General features: G+C 51.6%; 1 protein-coding gene across 1 annotated transcript; it reads left to right on the forward strand.

The window, feature by feature from the left end:
* The first annotated feature begins 4735 nt into the window (after window positions 1-4735).
* Window positions 4736-8880, forward strand: RTL1 (retrotransposon Gag like 1). Its single transcript, XM_008053772.1, has one exon. It carries the CDS (start codon window positions 4787-4789, stop codon window positions 8861-8863), a length of 4077 nt encoding a protein of 1358 aa, XP_008051963.1. The 5' UTR covers window positions 4736-4786; the 3' UTR covers window positions 8864-8880.
* The last annotated feature ends 1579 nt before the right edge of the window (window positions 8881-10459 follow it).

Below are 10459 nucleotides of genomic sequence, written 5' to 3' on the forward strand. Positions count from 1 at the left end.
GGAGGCCAAGTACAGAGGCCCCAGCAATGACTAAAGCTCTCCCGGAGGGGCAGACATCTGAGCTGAGCCTCGAAGGAGATACTTGGCCTGTGGAGAGGGATCCCTTGTCCTACAGACCCCTTGCTCACCTCCAGCAGGGCCTCTGTCCCGAGGGCATGGGCCTCATCTCCTTGCTGGGGAGGACCAGCAAGGGGGGCACTGCCTCTGTTTCTCTTCCTGGGGGATCAAACACAGTGCCTGGCCCCTCAAAAAGAATCAGGACGTGCATACTGCTGGATGAATGAATGAATTAGGGGCCGAAAAGGACTTGATTTAAAAAATAGAAACATCCGGGCACAATAAACTCGAAATGTGTTTGGGGTCGGGGAATGGGAAACTCAGTCTTTCCAGAGAGAAGTGTGGGAGAAACAAGGAAGGTAAGCTAGAAATCATCGAGGGTTAAGCATTTTGGTTTCATGCAAAAGGACCGTAAGCTCTATAACTTAAGTAATGAAGATTGGTCTAAAGGTTTTCAACCTAAGAAAGGCTTGAGTTTTCCATTCATGCTCAGGCATTTGAGTCTGGGGTTGTGGACATGAAATTTGAAAGGTTTCAAGCTGAACCCACCATAATTAAATGTGGGTGCCCTGCTAAAGTGGTGAGACTTTCTGATAATGATGAAAATACACTGAGAGATTTTTAAGCGGGAGTTTCATGAACAGATGTAGGTTTCATTGGAAGAAATCTAGACTTCATTTTGAGAGGTGACAAGATGAGAATTTTATATCATGCTAAGAGCCTAGATTTTTGTCAAACGGTTTTAAGAACCGTGATGGTGGGAGTTTTTGCGAGTGGGAGATGTCTGCAGAAAAACATGGTACGATATATTTTATGGTGAATAGCTTTAGACTTCGTATTTCAAGCAGCAAGGAAACACTGAAGAATTGTAAATAGAAACGTAACAGCCACCAATTAAGGAACATGCTTAAACATTTTGACTTTCTACCTTGAGGGAGTGGTCAGAGCAGTGGTCGCAGAGCATGCTTAAGGGAGTTGATAAATGTCCATACCAGAGTTGAAAATTTTTAATCAGAGGAGTTACACAGTCATTGTGGATATGCAAAGAAATTTGGAATTTATTTTGAGACTCACATGATACGATTTTTGTACACGCCTGGGAATTGGATTTAGCCAATAAAAAGTTCTAAGAGAGTGACCTGGTGGAATTTATTTTGCATGGTGGATAAATAGTTCTCAGTGAAATTCACATACGAACTAAATTCACATTTTATGCTACAAATTTGAACTTCTGTTCCATGCACAATCAAGAGATATTGTAAGATTTTAAGGCGGAGTTACAAGATCAAATCTATACATTGTGCTAGGAAGTATGAATTTTACTTTAAGGGATGACATGATCAAATGTTTATATCATGCTAATAAATTTGGGCTTAAGTCAATAAAGGACTTAAAGCAGTGACAGCATGAGGGATGGGGTTTTTTATAGACCAGCCTGAGATAAATTACATGGTCAAGGTTGTATTTTTTGCCAAGTAGTTGAGACTTTATGTGATAGACAATAAAGAAACTTGGAAAAGTTATAAGTTGAGAAGTTACATGCTCAAATGTATGCATTTCAGCACAGCTAAAAGAGTGGGTCTGTATGGTAAAAATAATATGATCAGAGTTTTCTAACATGCTAAGGAGATGTGATTTTTATGGGAGAGCTGAAGGCGTTCAAGTTTTCATTTGGAGGAAGAGGATGAGCTCATTGTTGAAGCCTCGTGCGGAGGCGTTTGGATTTTAGCCAGTAGAGAGTTTTAAAGAGTGAATTGATGAGAGTTTTGTCTCCAGAGGAATTAGATGGTAAAACAAATTTTATGTTGAGGTGTCTGGATTTGATGAACCAGATAATGAATAAGCATCGACCGCTTCTCTGCAGAGACAGCCCCCTTGGCACGAGGGCACCCGGGTTGTGCTCTGTGATGAGGACTTGGGGCATTTATAGACAGGGCAGTTCTTACAAGGAGAAGTCAAACGTTTAAATTTACATAGCATGCTAAGAAGTTGGGACACTATTTTGAGGAATGACAGTATCACATTTTTTTTTTTTTTTTGTATACCGTGTTTAGGAATTTGGATTTCTGCCATTAAGAGATGTTAAGAGAGTGACATGGTGGAATTTTTGTGTTGAGCACAGCAATCAGATAAATTATATGGTAAAATGCATTATTTTATGCTAAACTGTTTAGATCTAATCTCAGGGGTAATTAAGAGATATTATAAAGCTTTAAGCAGATGTTGTAAGAGCAAATATATGTATCTAGCAAGGAAGTGGAACCTTTTGTTTAGAGGAGGGACATGGTCAAATTTTTATATCATGCTGAGAGGTTTGGAATCACACCAGAAGAGGATTTGAGGAGTGGTGTCGAGAGACTTAAGGTTTTATATTGATCAGCTGGCAAATGAATTGCATGTGAAAATTTTTATTTTATGCTAAGTGGCTGGAACTTCATATTATTGGCAGTAAAAAGAAATCTTGTATCTTTTAAATAGAGAAATTATAGGATAACCTTTATTCATCTAGCTAAAAGTCTAAACTTTGATGTTAAGGAACATTAAGATAAGGTTTTTATAACATGCCAAGGCTATTAGATTTCGGATTGAAGGCGGAAATGCTGAAGGATTTAATCACTTACATGATCAAATTTGTAAATATATTACAAAGTGCAGACTTTATATTAAGACAGTGCATAAGCTAGTTTTTAAATCATCTTGCTAAGAAATTTAAATTTTAGCTGATGTAGGGTTTTAGGTGAGAGACATGCTGAGATTTTTATTTGTGATACATAAGCCTGCAGATGAATTACTTAAATTTGTATTTCAATTAGAATTTTATATTACAGATCTGGAATTTTATAATAATTACATTATTTTTGAGGGCTTTTATGAAGAGAAAATGAGTTGATTTATGCAATGAGCTGTGTATGTGTTGATGGTGGTGGAGGTGGTGATCTTCCCTAATATGTATGCCATGCTAAAAAAAACATATGACCTATACTTTAAATAATGACAAAAATAAGAATTTTATTTTATGCTAAGGCATTCATATTTTAGTTAGAGAATGGTTTGGTGAGTTTATACGTCAGCTATGTTTGTGCTAAAAGGTTTGGATTTAATATAGCAGACAGTAAATAAACAGAAAAAGGCTTTAATCAGAGGGACTACATGATCAAATGTAAGTGTCATGCTAACAAGGGTGTATTTAATCTTGAGAAACAGCAGATCTGAATTTTGCATCCTGTCGGAAAGCCTGGATCTTAGCCAGTGAGAAGTTTTACATAAGGGAATTTTTTTTTTTTCTAACAGATGAATCAAAAAGAAAACTGAGAAGTTAAAAAAAGGTGTTAAATCTATAAGAGCAGCAACTATATGGCTAATCTATTGGGTAATCAAAGAACAATTTGCTCTCCCCCCAGCAGAGGCAAAAAGCACAAATAACCCCAACCAAGACATCTGTTTAGATTCAGTCTTAGCTCCCTACAACCACCCATCGCTAGAATTTCAAAAATCCAGTCCAGAACACTCAAGTTTTAAAGCTATCTCACGCCCTCCCCGCTCACTCCCCACATTCAATGTCTCAGCTCTACCAGATACATCTCTCTGATGGAGGGGTGCCTACCAGCAACAGACAGAAGACAGGATTTGCTAGAATGAGGGGATCAGCCCACCCGAGGAAAGACGGCACTTGGGAGGATGAGATTAGAGAGGTGTTCAGATGTGCTCCCACGGGTGGGATCAGGGCCAGATGTGTGAAATTCTGGAAGCCCTATGGACAAGGAAGATATCCTGGGAGAGTGGAGATTTTGGGGGTAAGGGGCTGGGAGACTGTGTGAAGATCACTTCACCAGAAGGTGATCAAATCGAGAAAGAAAAATCCACAAAAAAACCTGAGTAACAAATGTGCAATTATCTGGCACTGGGTAGTCAAGTTATAAACTTTATGGAAAAAAAATTAAAAATAAGCATTAGAACTCAGACCTCTACACACACACACACACACACACACACACACACACACACACACGAAGTTTTCATTTTGAACTTGGAAATAAGAGCTATTTGGGGCTGCCGACCCAACTGACGGGATGGTGGCCAAATGCACACTTTCTCTTCTTCCACTGACCTGGGGAGACGGTGGGCATCTTTGCAAGAGATTCTCGCTTCCACCAAGGTGGCTGGGCTTGCTCCAGAGCACGGAGCCTGCCAGGGGTGGCTTTGGATGACACTGAGAGATGGCCTCCGTGGTTCTCAAGGGACCAAAGCAGGGAAAGAGGACTGACAGGAATGAGTGCCAAGATGAATTGCGGAGGCCTGTGCATCCCGCCAGGTGCCTGCCTGCCTGCCTGCCACGGCGGCCACGCTGGGACGGTCACTCCACAGAATTTATGGGCTGTTAATTTCTCACATCCAAGGAGGAAGTAGACAGGCCAGGCAGACTGACTAAGCCCAGGAGGCAGGTCAGGAGTTAGTGGATACTTTCTCCCCAGGGGCGCCCCAAGTGACCAGCCGCAGAGACGGGTTTGGTCACAAGAAGGCTTTCCCTGGCTTCTCTCTGTTCTGATTGGTTAATCCTCTGATGTGGCCTTGAGAACCTGACCCTGGCACCACGTGAGACCCTAAACTACTGCCTTTACTCCCATCCCTCCCCCTCCACCACTAGGTTCTGATCGCCACCGTCCCAGGGGCTGAGTGAACACCTCCAACCTTACCAATCTTCAGAAAACACTCCTTTCCATCCGACGAAATGATAGAACCCTCTGAAGACTCATTTGAGACGATGATGGAGCGTAAGAATCCATCATCAAAACAAATGGAGTCCTCCGAGGGCTCATCCAACACCACTGTGGCGACAGCGGGCAGCGGAGCGCAGGGAGCCACGGGGCCAGCCAGTGGCCCAGCCCAGGAAAGGGAGGAGCCACCCAGTGGCTCACTCCAGGAAATGGAAGCGCTGCCCATTGATCTACTCCAAGACATGGAGGAGCCATCCAGTGGCCCACGTAAGGAAATAGAGGATCCACCCAATGACCTACTCCAAGACATGGAGGAGTCATGCAAGGGTCCACGCCAGGCAAGGGCGGAGCCACGCGGGGAAGCATCTGACGGGATGAAAGCGGCATCAGTAAACCCATCGGGAGCCCAGGAGGCACAAGAGGCTGACACTGACCTGAGTGGATCGGGAAGGGAGGAGGCTCCTCAAGGGCAAAGCCAGCCCGAGCACTCGACCACGGAAATCATGGCCACGGTGCAGTCCATCATCTCGCTGTACTTCCGGATGCAAGACCTCAAAGAACAACAGAGGGTAGCGGAAGAGATCTTGATCAAAGGCATCCACGCCGGCCAACTGCCCGCCCCAAGACACTTCTCTGGCGACCGCAGGGAATTCCACGAGTTCATTGTGCTCTGCCAGCTGACCTTACAAAGCTACCCAAGAATGCTCTACAGCGACCACCTGCGAGTTGGGTACGTCATCGACCACCTCTCTGGCTTGGCCTTAGAATGGGCCAAAGCTCTGCTGCAGGAAAACAGCCCCCTGATGGGAGACTTCCCAGCCTTCCTGGAGGCCATGTCAGAGGTGTTCGAGTACCGGCAGGCACTGCGTGTGGCAGAAGAGGCCATGTTCAACATCAGGCAGGGAGGTCGCTCGGCCACCGAGTACATCGATGAGTTCCAGAGCCTGATACCTGTCTTGGGCTGGCCGGAGGAAGTGCTGCAGGCCCACCTGTGTCAGGGGCTCAGCGAGGAGATCAGGCACTATCTGTTCCGGGTCCCTCAGCCAGACTCCCTGGACAGCCTGATCGTGCTCGTCCTGCAAATAGAAGAGAAGCTGGCAGAGAGAAGGGCGATGATGAGGCTGCCCCCGGAGGCCCGCCCGCGGAACCTGACCTGGATCGACTCACCTGCTCCGGAGAGGTGGATGGTCAGCAGCTGGCTGCCCAGCGAAGCTCACCCAGCCATCGACCGCGCCCACCTCTTCCTGCTGCTCATGGTGAGGGTGAACCCCTACCACAGCGTCGCGGTCCAGGCCCTGGTGGATTCGGGAGCCGACGGCAACTTCATGGATGAGAGGTTCGCCCAGGAGCACTACGTCGAGCTCTACGAGAAGCCCTACCCGCAGTCCGCCCGGTCCGTGGACGGCTCGCTGGTGGGCCACGAGCCTGCGTGGCTGTACACTGAACCCCTGGTGTGCATCCACCAGAACCACCAGGAGTCCATCGAATTTGACATCGTACCTTCGCCTCACTTCTCCGTGGTCCTGGGTGTCCGCTGGCTCCGAGTCCACGCCCCGGAAGTCGACTGGATCAAGGGCCGCTGCACCTTCCACTCTCCCTACTGCCTGAAGAACTGCTTCCGCCCGCCGCCCCCATGCATTGCCCTGGAGAGACACAGCATGAGCCTGCTACCCGGACTGCCGCACCCATACTCAGACCTGGCCGACGTGTTTAACCCGAAGGAAGCAGATGATGAGACTTCCGACCAGCCAAGCTCAGACGGATCCGATGATCTTTCTGAATCAGAGCCCTCTGAGCTTCAGCAGGCTGGAGACAGTGATCACAGCGAGACCTTTTACGAATGTCCCTCCACCGCGCCTTGGGAACCTGTGGGCGCCAGGATGCAAGAAAGAGCCAGGCTACAGGATGCATACTGGGACCTGCAGGACATGCTGACCGACAGGCAGGACTACATACAGATGATTCCGGAACTGTTTGACCAGTTGCACGGAGCGGCATGGTTCACCAAGCTGGAGCTGCGCGGGACCATCGTGGAGGAAAGCCTGAACGTACACCGAACGGAGGATGTATGGAAAGCCGCCTTCGGCTTGGAGCTCCAAGACATGAAGAGCTACCCGTCCTTCACGCTGTCCCCAGACCCTATCATACCTCAGAACGTCATTCACTTCATCCTAAAGGACATGCTAGGGTTCTTTGTGCTCTCCTACGGCCAGGAAGTCCTGATCTACTCCATGAGCCAGGAGGAGCACCTCCACCACGTCCGCCAAGTCCTGGTCCGCTTTCGCCATCACAACGTCTACTGCTCACTGGGCAAGAGCCAGTTCCACCGACAGACCGTGGACTTCCTGGGCTTCGCCATGACCCCCCGAGGGGTGAAACTGAACAAAAGCGTCATGAGCATCATCTCGGGGTACCCGGTCCCTGGCTCCAGGCTGTCCCTGTGGAACCTCCTCGAGTTCGTGGTCCCCTACCGGCACTTTGTGGCACGCTTCAGCATCATTGTGGAGCCCCTGGTGCAGCAACTGCTGAGCACCCAGCAGTTCCGCTGGGGAGCCGAGGAGCAAGAGGCCTTCGAGTGCCTCAAGCGGGCGTTCAGCCAGGTGCCCCTCCTCTACCACCCCAAGCCCCAGAACCCCTTCTACTTGGAAACAGGCGTCACTGGGACGGCCCTGCACGCCTCCCTGATCCAAATAGACGACCAGACGGGCAAGAGAGTCTGCTGCGCTTTCTACTCCCGCAACACCTCCCCTATCGAGGTCGAGTACTCTCAACTGGAGATGAAGATCCTTCCAATACGGGCTGCCTTCATGGTGTGGTGCCGCTACCTGGAGAACACCGAGGAGCCCATCATGATCCTTCTCAACACAGAGGATCTAGCCTCTCTGAATAATGACAGGCTCACCGTACTTCTCCCCGGGCATTGGGTCTTCTTCTTCTCTCACTTCAACTTTGACATCGCAGAGCTGTCAGAACAAGATGGTGGCCGACCTCTGCCACCCGGGAGAAACCTCAGGCAGAGAGCCTTCAAGAAGAGCACTGCCTCCAGGAGAGCCCTGCTTTTCGCCTCAAGGGGATCCCCCAGGAACCAGTCAACAGAATCGGGGGAAGAAAACGAGAACGAAGACCAGGATGAGCCAAATGTACAGACCCTACAGCAAGAGCTACTGGCCACCATACCCATCGACCAAATACTCAACAGCTTCCTGGCCCACTTCAGCGTGGCCCAGATCAGGGCGGTCCTCCTGCACTTCTTCCGAGGCCTCCTGTACTGGAAGAACGTCCTAGCTCGGGCGGCCATCCTCGTGCTGCTGAGGGTGAGGCAGCGCCACTCGCTGACCCTGGCACCCACCATGCAAGTGGTGCGGCCCCAGCCCAGGCGCTCCCTACGTTTCATCCTGGACTCGTCCCTCATCACAGGCAGCGGCATCTCGACGGCTGTCACTCAGCTGCTCACCCAGATGCCCCCGCTTGTGGGTGCAAACGTCATCCCAGCCCAGGAGCTGGCCGAGCTGTTCCTGGGCCCCGAGCGCTGGCAGCGAAATGATCTGCAACCCCAGACCCATCGGGGCCTGCGGTTCACCCCTGGGTTCTGGCTGACGCTGTGCGAGTTCTTCGGTGTCAGAGTCACCCCCCAAGAGGGCGGCCGCCCTGCCCGGCGCCAGAGCCGGTACCTGGAGCTGCACGTCGTTGGCGACGAGGATGTCGTCTTGCGAGACGCCCTGCAAGACGACCTGCAACGTTACCGTCAGTGTGGCCTGCATGACGGCCTGCAAGACACCTCGCAGGACGCGCAGGACAACGACGTGCAGGAGGCCCCACCTGGCGACGAAGCCGTCGCCTTCCTGCCACGCCCGCGCCACCTCATGGACCCGCAGGTCCTGGACTTTTTGGGCAGCCGCCTGCTTCATGTCCGTGGCGCTGACGGCCAGCTGCACTTGCTCAGTCGTGAGCAGGCAGCCAGGGCCCTGGGCCGGTTTCTGATCTTGGTCTGCACGCAGGCCTTGCCCACCCCCGCCTGGCGGTGCCCGCCCGGGGAGGAGGCAAGGCTGGAGGAGCTGCCTGAGGAGGACGAAGACCCTGACCTTGACTGAGAAGGCCTCCTCCTCTCCAGCCACCTGCTGCTTCTACCACCCGTGATGTGCCGCCCTGCCAGCAGAGTCTCCTGGCCTCCCCGGGCCTCTGACTGCTTCGCTCGGATCCAGTGTCCCCTTCCTGCCACTCCTGACCCAAGGGGAACCCACTTGTCAAGGGCAAACACTTCTTCAACTCATCAACCAGCAACATTATCCGTGCTACCAGACTATCCAGCCACCAGAGACCCAGAGCCAGCTCAGGGCTACACAACCAACCCGGTCTTAATCCTCCAGGTCCCAGGCCCGCAAGCGGGAGTGAGAGTCATGAGAAGGGAGTGCAGTGACGAGCAGGAGGTGACCCCATGACCCCAGGCCAGAGGAGGAAGCAGGCACAGCAGACTCAGCCAAGCAAGCAGGTGCCAGGGACCCCCCCACCCCCGTGGCGAGTGGCCACCCTGTGCCATCTGGGACACTGACCTTGGGTGCTCCACTGACTTCTTCTACCTCCACCACCGGTGCTTCTGCTCCCCTGGGCTCCCGCCCCCGCCCCCCCAACCTCCCCACGTGTTGTGATGCCTCCGTCCCCATGTCCCGCCCTGCAAGCAAGCCCACCCCCCCATCTGGTCTGGCTCTCTTGACACTGACTCCAGCTGGCCCTGAGCTCTGGACTTACCTGGACCAAGCAGCTCCTCGGAGCACCCACTGTACCAGTACCACTTACCGGACTTGCACACCAAAGGGGGCAACTGCACGCCTCGGGGTTCCCCTCCCACCCCAGCACAGACAGTCGGACAGTTGTGGGTCCCAGGGCCCGCCAGAGGGGAGGGGTCCAAGAAAGGTTCTGAGAAAGGCCCGGAGACACCCCTCTGCCGGCCAAGTCGCCAAAAGGGCTCCAACCACCCCTCTGCCTGCCAAGTCGCCAAAAGGGCTCCAACTTAGCCTCGGGGAGGAGACCATTCCCCGCTCTGGACTTTCTCAGCTCCCCAGTCTTTTTGCACCCCCCAAATAAAGCAAAATAAAAAACGATCTGACTTTGTAGTTTGTTCCAAAAATGGGGTGTGGGGCCACCGAGGATGGACAAGAGGGGGCAGGGAGTGGGGTCCAGAAAAGACTCAGCTGTCCCCATGGTGTTCCAGCACACAGGTTGCTGTGTCCACCCTCTGGAAGGTGTCCCCATAGGGACTTGGGACCCTTCGTGCTACCTTCGGAGGTCACCCCTGCCCACTGAGGCCCCTGGATGCTGATCCTCCCCAGGCTCATTTCGAGGAGGTAGAGAGGTGGACGTGAGGAAAAGACACAAAAATTGCAGCAGGGCGGAGTAGTGGGTGGGAGCTGCCTCTTCCTTAGGGCCCTGGGAAATCCAAACCCTGCATCCGGCCCAGGCCTTCTTCTCACATGAAAAATGAGGTGTGATCTGTGGCCCTGGGTTAGAGGCTCTGCACCCCAGTGGAAAAGCCTGGGTCCCACATCTGAGGGTCCTATTGTCCTAAACGTGGAAAAACAGCTGTTCTGAGGGTATCCTACAGGGAGACAGTGGCACTCAAGCACTCTCGGCTCATTCCCTCCACAGTCCAGCACACACTAACTCCTCTGCCTGGCCAGTCATACCCATCC

The sequence above is a fragment of the Carlito syrichta genome, unplaced genomic scaffold, assembly GCF_000164805.1.
Source record: "Carlito syrichta isolate Samal-C Ts95f unplaced genomic scaffold, Tarsius_syrichta-2.0.1 Scaffold288441, whole genome shotgun sequence".
Lineage (NCBI taxonomy): Eukaryota > Metazoa > Chordata > Mammalia > Primates > Tarsiidae > Carlito > Carlito syrichta.